Source organism: Strigops habroptila, chromosome 6, assembly GCF_004027225.2.
Source record: "Strigops habroptila isolate Jane chromosome 6, bStrHab1.2.pri, whole genome shotgun sequence".
In the NCBI taxonomy this organism is placed as follows: domain Eukaryota; kingdom Metazoa; phylum Chordata; class Aves; order Psittaciformes; family Psittacidae; genus Strigops; species Strigops habroptila.
Window position 1 is genome coordinate 4647302 of NC_044282.2, and position 22021 is coordinate 4669322.

Sequence of the window (22021 nt, forward strand, 5' to 3'; positions counted from 1 at the left end):
AATGTCCTTTATTTTTCACAATAATACTATTTTTCTGTTAATTAAAGGAAAACCAGATCTTTCAACAATGAATATTGCTTGCCAAGTGCTGAAATAACTTTCATTAAAAGCTTTTGTAAGAGGACAGACTTGCAAAAGGGACATGCTATTGTATACACAAGAGGACAGCAATATTTGTTTCCTCGGATGCAGTCTCAACCGATGTTCAGAAAATGTTTCTCTCCATGTTTGTGCCTTAGCTAAAACCAGTATTAACATAATAAATACACATAACAATACTAAACTACTAGCACTGAAATAAGCTAGAGCCCAACAGAAAAGATATTTGCTTAGACAGAAGGTAATGCTTCAGATTAGTCAGGCTCTTCCATTATATCTTGGCAGCAAAAGGGTAGAAAAGGTGGGTTTTTTCAATGTAGTGTAAATGAAAATAGTAAAAGAAGAAATTTTTGGTATATAGACCAACAACTGTCCCACAAGCTATTCTAGACAAGACGCCACCAACATTTATTCTCTACAGAAGTAACAACAGGCTTCCACACGCAGACTGCTGGTGACCTTCATACACACACAGAAGACATTTTTCCTTGATCTTAATAACCCACATGCACGGCACAACTCAGAAAGTTTCAGAACGAACTTTTTCCTCTGGTGTCCTATTACCTACAAATGGCACTTTCCCAAAGAGCATCCTTGCCTTCTGTTTAGAGAGTGCCTTCTCTAGCAGAGCAACTTTAATGAAGTCCCAGGTTACTTTCTCTCATTAGCTCTAATCACAGGCAGGGCAAAGCTATTTTTCGCTGTGAGGGGGAAGCACAACTGAGATATGTTAATGAGGCTGCAGGGACTCTATTTGAACCCAACACTTTGATAAATTAGGAGAGCAGAAGAAAACATGCTTCATGCTGTTGTCCGATCAGATTCTGAGTTAGGTCTGGTGAAGCAGAATGTACCTTACTGCAATCTCAAACTGTCATCATGTAAATGAAGTGCAAAGGGTATTGTTAAATTCCTTATCAACACATTTAATTAGTGACCTTATTAAACACTTCCCAGATGGCTACCTTTTGCAAAACAAATGAGTCTCCAGTGGGTGATTTCATATGTTTTAACTTCCCTGAAAACTTGTGTAAAGCAATTATTCCAGCATGATGAAAGGCTCTGTTTCACCAGTAAACCTATGTCTGTTCATTTTGCCACCAGTGAGCACAATTTGCAATGTCACCTTCCTCTCATGCTTTGCACAAAACTGACAGTAAACTTCAGAGTCATGGACTGGCACCTGTCCCTCTGCCTCAGTGCCTGTAGCTCGTGTTTTGGTGGTTGTAACATAGTGCTGCAGCCTGTGGGTTGCCACCTGCTATGCACAGTGGTCCTCTCTGCAGCTGAGTGTCTCTTGTGGTCTCAGCTGCAGCAGCAGGGGGAAGAGAAGGAGCACCAACTGTCCAAGTAGGACCCTTCTAGAAGCCTCACAAGGAAACCCTTGCTCTAAAATGGGGTATTTTAAACTGCTAGGTTAAAAAAAAATACATCAGTGCAGCGTTCAAACAGAAAAAATGGGCTCTCAAAGTGTGTAAATATTGCAAAGTATATGGCTTTCCTTTAATCATTAACTTATGTAGGTTGTGCACACTGTGCCCTCTCTGTCCTCTGCAATGCATTGATACCCATTCAACAAGGAAGAAAATACTAGATACAGTCAAACATAAGATACTTAGTGTTCTACAAGTCTTCTGCTTCTGTTTTTCTGATCATCTTAGTTATCTACAACACTACTTCCACACCATTGCATCTAAAGACATAATTCAGAAAAAGACTATGCCTATAGCATATGTAAGCACCTTTTTACTAGTCTGTTTCCATTAAACATAGCCTAATTTTATAAACTCCTATGATGAAATGACTGGCCTGGTAAATGAGAAAAGAGCAGTGCATATTGTCTACCTAAACTTCACTGTCCCCCATAAGATCTTCATTAAAAGGGTAATGAAGCATAGGCTGGATGAGCAGACAGTGAAGTGGACTGAAAACTGGCTGAACAGACAGGCCCAGAGGGTGGTGATCATTGGCACAAAGACTAGTTGGAAGCCCGCAGCCAGTGGTGTACCCTAGGGGTTAATACTGGGTCCAATCCTGTTCAACATCTTCATTAATGATCTGTATGACGGGGCAGAGTGCACCCTTCCAACCTCAACCATTCTGTGATTCTGTGATTTTATGAAATTTAATTCCCATAATATTTGCTGAGTCTTGCATAATGTTACATAGTCTTGCATAACCAGATTTTTCCAACTAAATTTAATTTCCTACTTTGTAGGGGTTTTAATACTATCTATTCACCTTCATCCTGCCACTTTAAGTCCAACCAACTGCACAGGTAATTGAAAATATTTCTGTGTCATGACTGTGCAATAGCCTTTGTAAAACAAATCATTTCCTAAGAGACCATATCCATAGGTAACGTAGGCAGTGGGAGCTCTACAACCCACTCCTAGATGTCTCAACTTCTTATTTCCCATAGGTATAGGAAAAGTCGATCTTGTAAACACTGAGTACTCAACACATACTGACTAGAAAATATCTGTCAGTTAAAGAGAGATCACTGAAAACAGAGTGCATCCTAAACCCTTTGTACTTTCTCAGTCACCATGAGAAGAAAACATTTATTGAGAAAATTCGAGCTTACGTTTTGCTCTCTGTTGCTGTGATTTCTGCTTTACTGAAGCCAGCCCAGAGGAGTAAGAGCAGTTAGTAATTAACCAAAGAGTTCTCACCAATCAATGATTAAGAACAGCATGTAAATTATGAGGTACAACATGAAGGAAACTCATAGGCTGTAATAAAACTCAACAGCTTAACCAGAGAAAATGATGGCTACAACAATTTTCCCTTCACGCTGCCTTTTCAGTACACCAACGACTCATATGACTAATTCTCAAGGACAATTTCTAAGATCCTTTCTGTAGTCTTGCTTTAACCCAGTTAAATAGTTTCTTTTAAAAAGGTTTCAGCTCCTGTACCTTTCTTAGCAGGTTCTAGACGTTTCATTTCTGAAAGGTGAGGTGCCAAATTGTTCCCCCATCATTGTCTTCTATCCCATCCTGAGAAGAGGATCCGTGGTGAGGCACATGGAACACTGCTTTCTGAAGGTAATGCTTTTTCAACTGTAGCCTCTTTCCACAGATTAATTTTTTTATTCTTATTTTTCTGCACAGATTTATGTTTTAGTTACTTCTTTTAATAAAGGATCATTTGTGTGAAACTTGCATATCTCCCACTTGATTACCTAAAAATAAAGTTACTAGACATGCCTGTCTCAAAAATACTGACAGATCTTAAAGATAAAATAGTTCAGCTGTACACACTACTATTTTGGAAGTCTGTAAATGATGCTGTTGTAGATAATCCCAGAGATTTGCATTTTATTTCCAAGAGGAATTTTCCTTTTTTGTCTTTAAAGCAGCTATCATAAAGGTAGACTCCTTTAAATGTTCTTACTTTTCCCTTAATTAATTTTAAAAAACATATTTATTTTCTGCCCTGTTCTCATTATACACTTTATATCACAGATAAAAATCCAGTCTGCGCTGAACCTTTGGATTCGTAATGCATCTTCAATCCACCTGCATAAGCCTCAGCATTAAGTCTGAACATCCACTTCTAACCTCAGAGGACTCCACTTATTCACATTAACTATGAATTAATTTTGTCTTTTCTTGCAACAAAATAAATACTACCTGTCTTACTTTTTATTTCTTTATAAATAGTAGCTTGTCCAATAACAGATTATAGACTGACCTGAATTAACTTTTCATTTTATCTGTTTCTGTAATGTATGGGGAAGACTTTCTGTATGTTATGTGAAAGCTACAGATGCAGTCAGCATGAGAGAAAGTGCCATTGCAGCCTGTTACATTTCAAGACGGTAATCTTCAATGTTCGTAAATATTTCATTTCTAAGTTTCATTAGAAATTGTAATTCTAAAAAAATGTGGAAGAATGTAATGGCTATTAAGATAAATAAAACCCAGAACATCTTTCCTTCACCTTCAGCTTCTCCTTTAAAAGATTCATTTTGATATAACTTGTATCTACCTTAAGTCATCAGTATAGGTCCTCTATACATGGGGGTAAATGAATTGACAGAGCAGACAAAAATAATGGTCTTGGGAATCGGACACTTGTCTTTGTCTCCTGTTGATGTAAACCCCTGAATTATATACATATTTTTAACTCAAAATCTCCTGGGAATTAAATGTAATGTTATAAAAGGAAAATAAATTCCAACCTTTTGTTCATCTAAGCCAAGTTACAGAGAGGGTCTGGCTTTTACTGACATTGTAGTTTTGCAGGAAAATAACAAAACAGGAAAACATCTACTTAAAGAGTTTATTGATGGTATTATTAAAAGATGCAGATAGGATTAGCCTATAAAACTGACTGACAAGCACTCTTTTTAATCTTTCGATGTCTGTTTCTGTATTTTCTTAATTCTAGGTGATACCTATTGGAAAAAGTCGGTGGACCAAGCTGCTTCCCTAGTTCCTTTTAAGTAGGTTAAATTGCTGTGGAGGAGAGTATCTCTTTCTGCTTCTGTTTCTAAATTTGCTCTTAGTCCAAAACAAGTTATCAGGAAAAGAGGTGGAAGAAATGGGTCTGGTTCTCTCCAGATAAATGAAGGGAATATTTTGCCCCTTGAAAATACTCACTAGTGTATTCATTTATAACCACTCCAGCTGGACCACAGTCTATTACAGAAGACAAAACTCAGCCTATTGCCATTCCCTTCTAGTTAGTAGAATTGTAATGATAGAAAACAAGTGTATATATAGGGAAAGAAAATAGCATTTTTTTTTTACAATTTTACAACCAATTTCCATTAGATGAGTTCATTGCTAGTACTTCATAATCCATAGCAGGTGAGATTAACATCATAGAAAATTTGGGAAAGAGGGTTTTGTCAGCTGATTTGTGACTCCTAAGAAGAGCATTTTAGGTGAATAGCTCATTAACTGAAATCTCCAAGAAAGCTGAGGTATGTCAGCCTGTATAACATTTCTCCTATATAAAAAAGATCAATATTCTAAGATTTAAGAGACAAATAATTCCTATATAGTATTTACAGACTGAAGCGACTTGAAGTGTTTCTTGTCTATGCATCTTTTTCTTCCAATGTTTTAAAATTACTAATGTTATGATGTATATAAAATACAATTTCACAAAATGTTCCAGATACAATAGAATGCACAATATAAAATGGATGTTATAATTCAATTTAATCTAAGATGTAATTAAGTTTACTTTCAGCTGCTTTGTTTTAAATATTATTTGCAACGAATTTTATAATAGTTTTCAGTTATCAGATTTTATGTACCATTTCAGAAAAATAATTGGTTGCAGTTGGTCCTTGTTTAAGCCAAGAAAAAGTTTGCCTTTGAATTACTGCATTTCACTTAGCAATTGATTTCATGCTCTTGACTTACTTTATTTTGTATTCTTATGTTAGGATTTGGAATTTTATGGAAACTTGTGAAAATAAATCCGCCTATGGAACAGCATCTCCAATAGAGAAGTCTAATAAAGGATTGATTATGCTTTCTTCAAATAACTCAAGGGATTTGACTGATTGCTCTGAGTTTGGAAATAGATCCTGTCCTGAGAACTTTAGGTCACCAGGCGTACGAGGGGTAATGTATCTATTCATAACAGCAGCCTTCATTCTCACCGTCTTAGGGAATCTGGCCATAATCGTTTCTATCTCATATTTCAAGCAGCTCCATTCTCCGACCAATTTCCTCATCCTATCCATGGCTGTCACTGATTTCCTGCTGGGCTTTGCCATTATGCCCTACAGCATGGTGAGGTCTGTGGAGAACTGCTGGTATTTTGGGATGATGTTCTGCAAAATTCATTACAGTTTCGACCTGATGCTCTGCTTAGTTTCCATTTTCCATCTTTGCTCCATTGCTGTGGATCGGTTTTATGCAATCTGTCACCCCCTGCATTATACCAGCACCATGACTGTCAGCACCATAAAACAAGTGCTAGTAATGTGTTGGTCAGTGCCTGCTGCTTTTGCTTTTGGTGTGGTTTTCTCAGAAGCTTATGCTTCTGGAATTGAGGGCTATGAAATGCTGGTTAAATGCTCGAGCTCGTGCCCTATTATGTTCAATAAACTATGGGGGACTATTTTATTCACAGTTGGTTTATTTGCTCCTGCTTGTATAATGATAGGGATTTATGTTAAAATTTTTACAGTATCCCAAAGGCACACATGTGAGTTCAGCCAGGCACAAAGGCACACAAAAGATAAGAAAAATTATCTTTCTAGGAATAAAGATAGGAAAGCTGCCAAGACTTTGAGTATAGTTATGCTAGGTTTCTTAATATGCTGGTTTCCCTGTTTTTTCACAATCTTAATTGATCCATTTTTAAATTTCTCTACTCCTTTACCTTTGTTTGATACTCTAAACTGGCTTGGGTATTTAAATTCTTTCTGCAATCCATTGATATATGGCTTTTTTTATCCATGGTTTCGGAAAACATTTAAATATATCTTAAAAGGCAAGATATTTAACCCATATTTTCGTACAATAAAACTTCTATCTGAAGATCAGTCACAGTAATAGATTCTGCTACAGACAGCAGCTCTAGAAATGAAGACAGTAGATTACTGAATGTTCATTATATATATAGCATATATTCAATATTCAATAATATGAATTATTCATATTAGTAAATGTCTGAAATGCACAATATGAATTTTAAGTCAGTCCTGTTAAATCTCATCAAGTGTTTCTTTAATAAAATCAGACTCATTTGATATATTTGTTTACCACTTGTGTTCCCTTTTAACCTCTTGATACTGTTTTAGAAGTTTAAGTCCTTCTAGAATATTTTAATACATTCAGTTTTTTAACTTCAGAAAGTACCTACATGCAGTCCATAGTCTGGGTATTTCACCTCACCTTGTATGTATGCAGCTAATCTTTCCTGAGGTTCACCATCAATAATTTCCTAAACTGAGTACATCGTAGGCTCATATGGCGAGAGTCTTTGTTACCCTTTTGTAACTGGGACATTAGCAGATGTATAGAGTCTATTGTTATTCCCAAGCAAATAGAATTTGAGCGTAATTTTGGCTTGAAGTTGATCTTTTCCCCTGAAAACAACAGAACTGGGTTTTCAGCTCCTATCCTCTGTGCACTTTGTACCTGGGGAGGAATACTTGGGAACGAGTACTGCTCACACTCAGGTGTGCTTGTCCTTTCTCTGTTTAGACGTCAGGCTCCAGATGTTATAAAATATGCTTGCTGACAGCCCACCCTATATTCAGCCCACCACACTTTCATACTGAATTGGAGCCTCTAATTGAGGTCCTTGCCATGCTGATCTCCCTCTGAACTCAGTAAGAATCGCTGCCAGAGTTCACATCAGTTAACATGCTTAAAATAAGGTTGGCTGAGTTGTCGTTACTGAATGCAGCTGCTGCAGTCTTTTGATTGTGAATTGTACCTCTGACTTCCCTTTTGCAGCATGCATACAGTGTATGCCCTTACCAAAGTGTGACTATCAAAAAGCCACTCACATATTTATTCACTTCTTGGCTTATCACATCTAATATTAGTACGCCATGCCAGTGACAGCTGGTCATTTCCTTTGCTGAAAACTTTTTACTGCATATGTAATAACATGAAGACATTCATTCTACTTTGGATCTGGAGAATCCCAGTTTTGACCCCAACCCTGAAACGCTTGAGACAGCAAGGAGCTGGCAGGTCACAGGCTTATTCGGGGTGGTGTGTAAGGCTCCCACCTTTTGTAAGAAGAAACATAAACCCAAGGTCTTTAACTCAATGCAAATACTCTCTCTGTGCACAGTTGCCACTAGCTGAATAGCCAGAGCAGGGAACAGAGCAGGGCTGGATGCAATAAACACTGAACCACGTGAAATACACCATGTCTGGGGGCAATACAGAGAGCCCACAGTGTGCTGGTGCTGGCAGGGAGTGGGGAGGTCCATGCCAGGTGGTGGGGGATGCAGCCAGCTGTGCCGGGTCATGTCTGCATGCAGCTCAATGTGGCTTCTTCAGAGAAAGCTGCATGCCATCAGATCTGCCTTTGTGTTAAAAGCTGGCCCATGAGGGGTTTTCGTTTAAAGCTAACAAATGCTAAATGTCTGTGAAACTGAGAGTCAGATGATGGGCCACAAAAAAATAGATATAACACTAGGCTTGGAGGCAACTACAGATCCTTTTTAAGTGTCTTCACAATGTTGGCTGCCAGCAGTATTTACGACTGTACTCAAGTATTCTGCAGAGTGAGTTTTAATCCTTTCTGTTAGTCACACAGTAATATCTTAAAATAATGTTTGAAGATCGGTGAGGGGAGAGGAGGGGCAGCCATGAGGGGAGATCATGAGGGGAAAAAAGGTGTGGCCATGAGAGGAGATCGTGAGGGCAGAAGAGGGGTAACCATGAGGGGTGAAGGGCCAGGGTGAGGGGAGATTGTGAGGGGAGAGAAAAGGAGGTCATGAGGGAAGATTGTGAGGCAAAAGAAGGGCTGGCCATGAGGGGAGATAGTGAGGGGAAAGGAGGGGCGGCCATGAGGGGAGATTGTGAGGGGAAAGGAGGGGCTGCCATAAGGGGAGATGATTGTGAGGGGAGGGGAGAGGAGGGGTGGCCATGAGTGGAGATCATGAGGGGAAAAAAGGGGCAGCCATGAGGGGAGATCGTAAAGGGAGAGGAGGGCATCCATGAATGGAGATCGTGAGGGAAGAGGGGTGGCTGCCATGAGGAGACATCGTGAGGGGAGATGAGGGGCGGCCATGAGGGGAGATCATGAGGGGAAAGGAGGGGCTGCCATAAAGGGAGATTAGGAGGGGAGAGGAGGGGCGGCCATGAGGAACGAGGGAACGTTGTGAGGGAAGATCGTGAGGAGAAAGGAGGGGTGGCCCTGAGGGGAGATCATGAGGGGAAAGGAGGGCAGTCATGAGGGGAGATCGTGAGGGGAAAAAAGGGCCAACCATGAGGGGAGGTCATGAGGGGAAAGGAGGGGCAGCCATGAGGGGAGATCATCAGGGGAGAAAAGGGGCAGCCATGAGATATGAGAGGCCATTGTGAGCGGAGATTGTGAGGGGAAAGGAGGGGAAGCCATGAGGGAAGATTGTGAGGGGAGAGGAGGGCGGCCATGAGTGGAGATCAGGAGGGGAAAAAAGGGCCAACCATGAGGAGAGATCATGAGGGGAAAGGAGGGGCAGCCATGAGGGGAGATCATCAGGGGAGAAAAGGGGCAGCCATGAGATATGAGAGGCCATTGTGAGGGGAGATTGTGAGGGGAAAGGAGGGGAAGCCATGAGGGAAGATCGTGAGGGGAAAAAAGGTGTGGCCATGAGAGGAGATCGTGAAGGGAGAGGAGGGGCTGCCATGAGGGGAGATGGTGAGGGGAGAGGAAGGACGGCCATGAGGGGAGATCGTGAGGGGAAAGAAGGGGCAGCCATGAGGGGAGATCATGAGGAGAGAGGAAGGGCAGCCATGAGGGGAGATCATGAGGAGAGAGGAAGGGCGGCCATGAGGGGAGATCAAGAGGGGAAAGAAGGGGCAGCCATGAGGGGAGATCATGAGGAGAGAGGAAGAGTGCCCATGAGGGGAGATCATGAGGGGAAAGAGGGGCCAGCCATGAGTGCAGATCGCGAGGGGAAAGAAGGGGTGACCATGGGATGTGAGGGGTGGCCATGAGGGGTGAGGAGCAGTCATGAGAGGCGAGCTGGGGCAGCCGTGGGTTGCGAGGGTTGGCAGGGGGGTAGGGGTGGCAGCTTTACAGTGTGGGTCAGTATGGGAGACAGATAAAGGGTGGCTGCAAGTGGAGATCATGAGGGGCAGCCATGAGGGGGAGATCTCAAGGGGAGATCAGTTTGCTCTTAGCGACATGGTTTAGTGCTGGGCTTGGCAAGTCCTGGGATAATGGCTGGACTTGATGATCTTAAAGGTCTTTTTCAACCTGGCTGATTCTACGATTCTATGATTCTATGATTCTATGATTCTATGATTCTATGATTCTATGTTAAGTTAATGTTAGGTGTCTAATTAAGTTCACATTTAGGAATTTCTGAAAATTCTGCTACATATTACATGTCTAGCTGCTGACATATGATGCAATCAGAGAAATTTTAAGTAAGGATTGAATTACTTCATTAACATATAGCATATATCATTCAGATTCAGCCCAATACATTACATCTACAAAGACCACATTTCTCCCAGAAACCTCCAAGGAACACTTTTGAGCTATCTGTGAGGCTACAGTGTGTCGTGTCCTTGTGTGTGTCCAATGCATGCCCTTGGATGTTAAAGGAGTATCTACTTAATCTTGCTACCCAACTTGCAGCTCACAGCTAGATCTTCTTTGGTAGTTCTTCTGGCCAAGGTGACTGGCAGATCTGCCAGACAGTGGGATTTGGTTCCTGAACAACTCTGTGGCATGCCATGCTTTTCACCTCCTGTTAAACTTCATGCTGGTGCTAAACTTGGTGCTAAACAAAGCACTGCTTCGCACAAAACCTGGGGCATCAGACTAACATGGATTTTTTTCTGCTGGTACACAAGAGAACCTGAGTTGAGTGTCTGTGGTTTTTACTATAACATTTGTTACATTCAATTCAATGGAGTGCACCATTTATGTTTGGACACAAGCACTGTACATCTTTTTGTTTATTCCTTTTCTTAAATATCATGGCAAATTGTTTGGTTTGGTCTATTTTGTTTTTCTGAAACACATGCTCACCATTTAATCTATTTTCCACCCTGCACAGGGAACTGTTTTAGCATGAATTCTGGTCTGTATCAAACCTAGACTGTGTTCTTCTCCTCAGGGCAGCAGTCAGAAGTGTTAGGACTTCTTGTATCTTTTTTACTGTGAATGATTCCAGCAAAAGCTAATCTTGCCCTTGAAGAATATATTTCCAATCCTGGATTCAGGAGGGATTTCAAGCACCCACATCTAGATGGGCACTTCAGTCTGAGAAGGCCCCCATGGTCCGTTTCCTCTCTGGTTCACCCCACTTTGAATATGCAGGACAGCAAGACCTGCTTAAAAGCATCCCAGCCAGGTAATCCACCTTCAGTTTCCCTCTTGCAATGCTTCTAACTTCAATACTCAGAGCTGTCTTCAAAGCCAGTGATCTTTATTCAAACAAGTGCTATATTTTTATTTTTAAATGGTTTGCAGCTCAGCAACTCGCAGGTTTATCTGTAGTGCCTGCTTGTGGTCAGAATAGTTAAACTCACTTTTTTTTTTTTTCCTGATCTTCTCTGTCACAGCATAACCTGTGAGAAAGGATTTCCTACCCCCTTGTGGAGTCTACAGGCAAAAGCAGCTTTAAAGAGAACCACAGAATCATAGAATCATTGAATGGTTAGAGTTGGAAAGGACCTTAAGATCATCTAGTTCCAAACCCCCTGCCGGCCTCACACTAGACCATGTTGCCCAAGGCTCTGTCCAGCCTGGCCTTGAACACTGCCAGGGATGGAGCATTTACCACTTCTTTGGGCAACCTGTTCCAGTGCCTCACCACCCTCACAGTAAACTTCTTCCTTATATCTAACCTAAATTTCCCCTGTTTAAGTTTAAACACATTCCCCCTCGTCCTGTCGCTACAGTCCCTGATGAAGAGTCCCTCTCTGGCATCCTTGTAGGCCCCCTTCAGATACTGGCAGGCTGCTATGAGGTCTCCATGCAGCCTTCTCTTCTACAGGCTGAACAGCCCCAACTCTCTCAGCCTGTCTTCACACGGGATGTGCTCCAGCCCCCTGATCATCCTCGTGGCCCTCCTCCGGACTTGCTCCAACAGCTCCATGTCCTTTTTACGTTGAGGACACCAGAACTGTACACAGTACTACGAGTGGGGTCTCATGAGAGCAGAGCAGAGGGGCAGGATCACCTCCTTTCACCTGCTGGCCATGCTTCTTTTGCTGCAGCCCAGGAAACAGCTGGTTTCTGGAGAAGGTTGACATCTTTTATTAAGACGGGTGAAAAAATGAAAAAAAAGGTCAAATCCTTGGGTTGCAAAAACACCAGCTGAAAACTTTTCGAGAAACAGGTTGATTTATTTTTGCAATCTCTGTGGTGATTTCTAGTTTATACGTTAATACTGCAGAGCATTTAACAAATATTTAGCATGAAGTCAACTATGGTTCTGAAGGCAGACATGCTCTGGGGGTGAAGTAAACAATAACATAAAACATCCAAATGTAGTTCTCTGGAGACACTGCAGTAGCATTTCCAAAATAAATTCTTCAAGACCTAAATTAAAGGTTTTAGTTTACAGACATTATTTTTCCATTCAAAATGAAAATATGCCAAAGAAGTCAGATAAGTTCAGGTAAATTAATGCTCACTAGTCAGCATCAAATTTTCAGTTATAATTTATTTTTACAAAAAACCCCACATTTTAATCAGCTTTAGTGATAATTAAATAATAAAAGCAACTGTTCTAAGAAACTCCTGACAAAAAGGCATATACAGCTGTAACTAATATATTAAAATATTTTACTTATTCTTCCATGTAGGTAACCTATTCAAATTGTCTTTCTGCTGGATCAGTTGTGTGTCAGCAGCAACAAAGCATCGATTAAGCATTGCAGAGAAAACCGACACAGAAAAGGATGTGCAGTTCCTCAAGAGGCACCCATGAGTCTTTTTAGCTATATAAACTCCAAGAAATCTTTTTTTCAGGTAAGAAAGGAGAAGTGCTTTCACTTGTGTTTTAATTACACATTTACACCAAAATGTGAGGTGGAGAAAAACAGTGCTCAAAGCAGCTTTGAATTTTAATATGCAAAAGGATATTTAAACAAACACCTGCCATGTGCTCTCCTGCTCCTTGCCCTGGAGAATTCAGCCACTGCTGCCCACTTCGTGACACTAAAAAGTTGCCCGGTGTAAAAAGGCAGCTTTGCATGGACCACATTCAGATGGTCGAAGGCCATTTGGTGCTTTTCACAGGCTGGGCTACTTGGTGACTTGTATTTCAGTGTTAACTCTTAGCTCATTTTGTTCTGCCAGTGCTGTGCAGTGCAACTCTTCTCCCTCTCCCCTGCTTTTTTACCAGCTTAAAATATCTTAAGCTTCTAATTTTTCTTTTGAAATGTGAATTAACAAGCCCTATTGACATATGGCTTGTTTTGATTAGATTACTCCCAGTTGAGATGTGTTTTGCTCACTGCAAACAACAGCAAAGAGAATTGGGAGCTCTGGGGAAGGGCTAAATTGGTTGTACCTGCAGACCTCTTTTGCAGCCTTGGGATTACCTTCAATACCTACTACTAATGAATTCTTCTTCAGAGAACTCTTGAACCAGACCTTGTCATATTCAACTTTTTTCTGTGTGTATTTTGACTTTTTCTGTCATACCTTTCACAGTTTCTCTGCTGCATCACTAAACACCAACTTCACTAAGAAATGCACTTTGGGATCACATTCAGAAAAAAAGTTTGGACAGAAAAATATTATGAGAGGGAATGTTTTGAAGGTAGTGAACTTGGTATTTTTCACTTTATTATGATACTAATAATTTCAAAATTCACATAAATGAAAAAAAAGAGACAATAAATAGATAACAACATTGATAAACCAAAAGAAAACCATTTTATTTTTGGTTAAAAAAATTCTAGACTGAAACAAATATACGAGTTGTTAATTTCAAAGATAACAGATAAAATATTTGAATTTAGTAATTCTTTTTATTAACTTCCTGAAATAAAATATCCTTTTTTTAACTCCTTTTTTAATCCACAGTCTCCTCAGTTTTAATCCTCAAGTCGACTAATTTGGACCAATATGCTGCCGATATTGACAAGACCAGTGAGGAGTTCTCTCTCCATCTTCACTTCCACTTTTAACATGGTTTAAGCTGCCAGAGTTAACGTATAGAGGTACTGCTTCTAAAACTGCTCAAATAGGTGTGTCCTATATGAGCACTTCAATGGACAGAACACAGACCAGTGTGAGAAAGAGCAGGAAAATATAAAAGCACATAACAACTGAATTCAGCAGGTAGAACAATTTCTTATGAGTGCTGTGGACAAGAATTTTCCGTAGTTCCAAAACTGGGGCAAATGCTGCTATTTGCATAAGAAATATGAAGAAAATACATGTACTGCACCCTATGGGAGACCCCCTGTCTGCACAGAGGTTGTGTGCACTACACCTTGCAGAATTTTAAGCTGGGCTGAATGAGTATTTACTCTACAAACACTTCTGCTACTCTGCAGTAATGATAAAACACTCATATAGAATGCCAACTTCTCCAGAGATAATGACCGCTCACTACTAGCAGGGAGAGCAAAAGGCTGCCCTATAGGCGATATATGACTGTAATAGACATGATGCAAGACTGAAGGTTTAGGTTTTCTAGCTCAATGTAGGTCAATTTAGTAAGCCTATAGCCTTCTCATACTACTATATTCTATTCAGAGATCCCAGACTAACTCTTTTGGAAGCTGTGAGGAAAAGTTTCACAGCAAAGCGGCACTAATGGCTCTCTTAGAAAGTCCATAATCCTTTGAAAGTGTCTTGTTCTATATTAAGGAAGTCAGACTCAAAGGTTACTTAGACAAATTTAAATCTTAGAGGTTATTTCCAGCAGCAGCTTCGATATAAAAAGATAGTGGCTATGCATGTCTTCACTGCAGATCAAACCATATCAGATAGCACACTTCTCCTTCTACTTTTTTGTGTGTTTTCCTGAGGCTTACTAGGCTGCATAGTAGATTCGACAGAAGTTCAGTTTGAAACTATCCAGCAACTTTGTCTGAAGAATGAAGGGTAAATAGAAGGGACATCTTGAGTATCACTGGCATTTTTTATTTTATGATAGCATCCTTATATTTGAAATTGGTACACTTTGAAAAGCTTTTCTTGTTCCAAAGTATAAAGACCTACATTGTCACTATTTGAGCCTTCTCTTTGTCGTGAACTGATCTCTTTTCCCATGACCAGATGAGAAGGCAGAGGAAAAAGTACAAAGCGATTCCAACAAGTAATGTGTACAGAAAGGGCAAGCTGAGATTGTTTTGTTTCATGTTGTTCCTTTTAGGGGTGGTGATAATCACTTCAGAAGCATCATGACAGCTATCTAGCCAGACAGGTTAAGTATTTTGACAAGACATGATTTTACTTGGAATTTCAATGATGAAGTACTTGTATGAGAATTATACTTTATTGCATACAAAATACAGGAAGAATTAAAACTAATGAAAATGTCAGAGCACCAAGAACAAAAACTCTATTGTTAATATCAAGAGCTATCTAAAAGCCTCTGACAATCTTAATATAAAGGATCACTTATTAAAACATGAAAATGGGAAAAGGTAAAAAAAAAAAAAGCCCTCTGAAGTTTTATAGCAAGTCTCTAGCTAAGCACAGTGTTTCACAGAACTATGCCCAAGTGATATCTTTTTGTACTGAGATTTTTAATTGTGTGGAAATGTTGCCTTAAATTATTGTTGAAGCAAAACTGAAAAAAAAAAAAATCTTGTTCTTGTAGGAGTTTTTAAACTCCTATAATAGTAGCTCCTGTGCGTGTCTTGATATAAAACAGAATGATAAACAATTGCCTTAGCCTTATTCTAGCAGTGTCTCTGCTGGGCATCATCAGCCTTTGGCACAGAGTGCCTGAAAAGCATCAAGAGAGATGTGAGGGTAGCTGGGCAGCAGGCAACTTCTTAACCTAAGAAACTTGAAGTAGGGAAGATGAAGGATGACTGTCATATTGGAGACCTTGTAAGAAAACTAATTGCAAAGCAGGGAAGAAGTGGACAAGCCCTGAGAGATGTACCATCAGAGTCCCTTGAGGAGCTGGTATGAGCTTGCCCTGACTGAGCAGGAGACGAGAGTGAAGGATCTGAGAACTGGGAAAACGTTCACTGAGAAGTGGGAAGCTTGTTTTAAAACCCCATATCTTGCCTAAGGTGAAAAATTTAGGACTTTACTGAGTGATATATGTCTCTGTAATGTCCATGTTAGAATAGACCATTCCATTGTGTCAAAGGAATGTCATAAAATCATCCAGGAGTGAAGGCTGCTGAATCCACCTCTTCTGCCAGCTTATACTGCAGAATAGAAATGGGGACTGCTATGGGGAAGCAAGGAAAATCCAGAGGTACCTGATGTACCTCATTCTGGAGCGAAAGACATGGTTTTAGGGAGACCAAGGCTCAGGAACAGGCAAGGCACTCCTCCACGGGGTGAGAATCACTGATGCCCCCCAGGATGAGCTGGCATTAGCTGCATCTTCTTGCAGGAACACCCAAAGAAAGAAAATTCACAGCAAATGCTGATATAAATCTTTACAGTTTCAACAGCAGCTGAGCACATGTACATTTAAACTTCTCCTTAGAAAATGGCAATTTTTTGCCAAATACACAATAGTCTTGCTGTGTCCCTAAAGCATATTAGTCACCTATAGGGACTCTCGATCCATCTGGTTTATATAACATCTCATGCTTTCCACTCAGGCAGTAGGCATGTACATAGAAAAGCATTTGTGTCCACTGCAGTACAGCTCCCATTCTATGAAAAGAGAAATTTTACTGTAAGTATTCCTGATTCAAAAATTTATGGAAATACTATGAGAAAGGTTTGCTATTATGTTTTGTTGCTGCTGGGAAGGATGGGGGAAATGGGAATAATTTCCAGCTATTATACCAATCATTTCAAGAACAAAAATACATATAGTACATCTAGAAAAACATCGTGTGTTTAACTGTAGTTGTCTTACTGTTAAAAATCATATCATTCAGTTATCTGATTTATTAAAAAAATACTGGAATAATCAATTGTAATACATTAATATCATATGTTTCTTACAGTTCAAATTAAAAATCATAAAACTTAAATAGCGATTTCATAAGTTAAAAGCAGGGGCAATCTTTAGGGCATATAACAATATTTCTGTTTGCCTTGTGTCATTAGCACAGTGGATATCGACATATATTCCCATAGCCAGAACACTATAAAATGAGCCACTTGGCCTGAGGAGTTTCCCTTTGCAATCAGATATTACTTGGTTTAGAATAATCACTTCACAGCTTCTACTTAGTAAAAAGAATCATAACTAAATTGAAACTTCTTTTCCAGGGAAATTCAAAAGAACCAGTGTACATTATACTAGAATCAGCTTTCAAATCCCTTCAGGAGCTTTGGCTTGCAATGCCTGTTACTCAGCACTGGTTTTCTTTCTAAGGCAGACTTTCTCTATTGACTGCTTGTTCACAGACCTCTGGATTTGCTGCATTTCCTGCACTACTCGTGGTATTGGCTGAAAGATACATATATTTTATATACATATATATATTTTATATGTATACAATTTATATGTAATACAAAAATGTTGCCACAAGAATTGAATACACTGATCTGGAGCTGCTTTATTTCAATAGAGATATAAAGCAGATAAATCAATCAGGCTCACTTTTTCACTTGAAATACAGAAACCCCCTGATGGCTTTAATAAAAGTATTCGATTAAAAGACATATCTCCTTCTAACCTGCCTTTTTAATACCTTTTTTCAGGTTGGTCATTTGGCACCTCTACTGGGAGGTGAATCATTTTCAAGGTTTGTGGCAGAGCTGAGGGAGGCAATGGGACGTGGGCAGACTGACGTGAACACAGCCCAGCGTCCCAGTGCTGAGGAGATGCTCGTCATCTTGTGCTACGAGGTGAATGGCTCCTGCTACAGGACCTTATACCCCTTTGGGGTCCAGCTGGCCATTTATCTGGCCTGTGCCTTGGGCACACTGATCACGGTGCTGGGGAACCTCCTTGTTGTCATCATCATTTCCCATTTCAAAGCTCTGCACACCCCCACCAACCTCCTGATCCTCTCCCTTGCCCTTGCTGACCTCCTCCTGGGACTGACCGTGCTGCCCTTCAGCACCATCCGGTCTGTAGAGAGCTGCTGGTATTTCGGAGATGACTTCTGTAGGCTGCACACCTTTCTGGACACAGGCTTTTGCTTGACCTCCGTATTTCACCTGTGTTTCATTTCCATTGATCGGTACTGTGCTATCTGTGAACCTTTGCTCTACCCCACCAAGTTCACCATCAAAGTGGCCTTCATTTACATTGGGGTGGGGTGGGCAGTGCCTATGACTTATACCTCTATCCTCCTTTACACTAAAGTGATTGTAGAAGGACTGGGACATTTCTTGAAAGATGTGCCCTGTGTCGGTAGCTGCCAGCTGCTGTTCAACAAGCTCTGGGGGTGGTTGAACTTCCCAGTATTCTTCTTCCCTTGCCTCGTAATGATAGTTTTGTATGTAAAAATATTTACTGTGGCTAACAAGCAAGCCAGGCTGATAAACAACATGAGTAAGAGTATTGGATCTCAGCTACACGTAGGAGCATCTAAGAGTGAGAGAAAGGCAGCAAAGACTCTTATGGTAGCTGTAGGAGTCTACCTCCTGTGTTGGTTTCCCTTTACTACTGACACTATGGTAGACAGTCTTTTAGATTTCGTTACCCCCCCAGTTTTGTTTGACATCCTAATCTGGTTTGCTTACTTCAATTCTGCCTGCAATCCCTTGATCTATGTATTTTCCTACCCCTGGTTCAGGAAAGCTGTGAAACTACTCTTAACTCATGGGATCTTCTGTTCCAGAATGACTACAGTAGACTTGCACCAGGAATGACCAGAGCCTTCTTGTGCACTGAAGAAAATATTGTAGGCTATATCATAGCATTTCTCATTAATATTCTTCCATGTCCATTTAGCTAGTATTTCTTTTCTTATTTTATAATTTTTTTTTAACAGTTGCCTTGGGCAGATCTGCAGTTTAAATAGACATGCCATTCTGTGACTCACCTTCCACAACACATGTCCCAGCACACACACCTTATTAAGCTCTTGCGCTGTGTGATGCCAGCAAGTGTTTGAAAATTAGCCGTAACCAGCTCCAAAGAGGACCTTGTCCATACTATTCCTCAGTTACACCACTATTTTTTACACTATTTTTCTAGCCCAAGGGATGTGTCCCTGTGCCGAAGGCTACATATGGGAGATACTATTCTGAATTCCTCAGTAGTGTCTATTCAAACCCATAGAATATGTGCCTGTTTGATCTGTGTGTGCAAGGAGGCAACTCCATAACTTTGAACACCCTTTTCGCCTTGCTCCGTACCTTTCCTACTCCTACTACATAAAGTGAGGGAGAAGAAGTGGGAAGAGGACACGGAATGCACAGGATACTCCAGATATCGGTAGGTGTCATGATGTTTTATGGTTTGTTCTTTTGTTTTCTTTTCCCTAACAATCCTGAGATTCCACATGCTCTTTTGTTTGCTTGCTTCCAAAGAAATGAGTAGGTCTGCTTACAGACACAACATATGCTTACATACTTGGGCTGTGTAAAAAATGTCAGCATAGGTTCTCAGTTTACATCAGCTATGTTTATGTGCTTTCACAAGGCCAATTTTAAAACTGTCGATGCTGATGAGACCTCTGTTCAACAGCAAGCTGCATGGTGAAGTTTTGTACTATTCATAAGCAAGTTATTTTCTACCTCATTATTATCAGCATTTTATCAGAAAAAAAAGAAACCGTACTAAGCGGTAGTAACTCTTTTATACAAAATTAACCACCAGCCAAACAGCAGCTCTAATAATGTTGTCTTCTTTTTCTGTTAATGGTATGTAAAACTATTCTAGGTTTGACGGTTGTTCAAATTTTTAGTGCCTTCTAAAACAAGTCATTCCATCTCATAGTCAGCTGCATATTTTCTGAGTGACAAACACAAAGAGAACAGACTACAGAAAGCATGCAACTAACAGTAAGAGACCAGCAGATGCCCCATAGCCTACTGAAAAGAGCGGACATTTTTTCACTGCGTGCTGCAGGCAGTTGAATCAGGCCCCACATGCATAAGAACAAAAGAAAGGAATTGTGCAGCAGATATTCTGTGGGAAATCAGTGCAATGCAGTGCTTGTTGTAGCAGCTGCCTGTTTTAGTGTATGCAATACACTAAACGGCAAAACTTATTTCCCTCTTTTTTATCTTATCGTTATGCTTTTTGCATGGCAAGAACAGTTTCCTCTACTAGTACAAATGAGCTACAGCTTTGGGATGTTGTAATCTCTTCTGACATCTGTTTATCTCAAACTCTTTTTGGTTTTGACCATAATCTTAAGATCCCAGTCAGAAAAAAACCCAGTATTCAAAATATTTAATGCTAAAGCATATTTCTGGAGGAAGGAGACAAGAAAGAGTGCTTGTGTTATTTTCAGGGATGTCCTGAATAGAAAGTGACTCTAAAATGTTGGTGGTTTTAAACTGGGATATTTATGAAGCCTTATGTCTGAAGTTGGAGTGTCATTCAGTCTCACTTTATTCTCTCAGTATCTGATATCCCCCCAGTTTGACGTATTAATCTTCACTGTTTCTTAGGGCAGAAGCCACAGCTGCTTCTATTGTTCCTCTGTCTACTCATGCTGTAGCAGAAGGTAAAAACCTGACCCCTACTGCATACAGCTGTAGATTTTCTACAATAAGGGCGCCCAACCTAAGGGACCAGGCTAAAGAGTGAAAGACAGAATCGGATTCTTAGGAAAATTCAGGTGCCAAATTACCATGGAAATATATAGGGAAGTTGTGGTACATCTTGAAAGACCTAGACTGTGGGATGAGTTTTGAGATTAAGACTCTCAAATTTAATGTGTATGGGTAGATGTTTACAACTATGGTAAATGTCTATGCACTGATGATAGCATAGCCAGAATGTCTGTTTAAGCTCAGGCTGTAGTTCGTGAATACTTAGAGGATCTGAATCATTTTTTTAGTGTCACCTAAGGTGCCTTCGGGAACCTGCTGTGTCTACATGGGATAGCATCCAGCACCAATGGAGCAGCATTTAGATGGGACACACCTGGGCATCTAAAATTGCACTAGATATTCATCTGTGGGGCATTGAGTTTAAACAAGGCATATAATAGAAGTTTAGATGTTTAGCTATGTAGAAATCTGCAAGTCTCAAACTGAGTCACGTCGTAGGGGCATCTTAACATCTTTCATTGACGCCTTTTGCTCTGAACTCCCTGCAGCTAAAGCAATAGAGAAAGGGAACTTCCACTGAGTTTCTAGTTGTTTTTTGAGATATTTTCTACTAGTCCTCAGCAGGTTACAGAGGGTATTTGCCATGAACACACTTAACAGGCCACTTCTTTTTTGAGTCTCACTGCATAATATGTCTCCATGGTTTTCTTCTATGGAAGTGGATGAGCCTTATTCCCTCGATGGGTTACCACTGCCTATGCCGCTGTACAAGGACTATGCCATAACACCATGTGATTGTTGCTACATCTCCTTTTTGGCTAAACAGCAGGCAGGAATGCTGGAGAGAGGGAAAAGCAGAGCCCAGAGGACTGATCTGTACAGTGGTAGTGGTAGAGCAAAGAAGTGAGAAGGAAAAGCTGCTAAAACTCCGGGAGTAGCCAGGATTGCTTTCCCCATTTTCTGACACCACATTTCACAACTATCACTAAACAATATATTCCGCATCTTTACAACTCCCACTCTGTGCCCTTGCTTTTGATGTCTATTTGGTTTATCTATTCAAATTCTGCTAGGATCCCTTTGCATGTTTGTTGTTTTTTTCTTCTCCATGGTTTCAAAAAGCAATGAAGGTAATTATGAATTATAAAACGAAGAGAAGGAGGTGCTGGAAAATGATGAAGATGGATTGCTCAACAATGACCTAATTTTCCCAATGAAAACCTATCAGATTTTATCAGAGCAAGTTGCTGACCTCAAAGTCCATAGATTTTCTTATTTTTAAAATCTTTCCTTCTGTAGATCTGTATTTCTTTATCTGAACAATATTTCCCCATTTAACTGTATGCCATCTATAACTCTTTATAATTTCAAAACGGTCTGGCTGAAGTTAGAAAGATTATGTATTTGTAGGTTCTACTTAATTAAAGACTGGGCTTTGATATAATAATGTTAGCTCATTTCATTAGTGTGGATG

General features: G+C 40.2%; 2 protein-coding genes across 2 annotated transcripts; both read left to right on the top strand.

The window, feature by feature from the left end:
- Positions 1 to 5591: 5591 nt before the first annotated feature.
- Positions 5592 to 6626, top strand: TAAR2 (trace amine associated receptor 2). Its single transcript, XM_030490015.1, has 2 exons — positions 5592 to 5687; positions 5775 to 6626. The coding sequence occupies exons 1-2, from the start codon at positions 5592 to 5594 to the stop codon at positions 6624 to 6626; spliced, it is 948 nt and encodes a 315-aa protein (XP_030345875.1).
- Positions 6627 to 17640: 11014 nt separating this feature from the next.
- TAAR5 (trace amine associated receptor 5) lies at positions 17641 to 18690 on the top strand. The gene has a single exon (XM_030490283.1). The coding sequence runs from the start codon at positions 17641 to 17643 to the stop codon at positions 18688 to 18690; it is 1050 nt and encodes a 349-aa protein (XP_030346143.1).
- The last annotated feature ends 3331 nt before the right edge of the window (positions 18691 to 22021 follow it).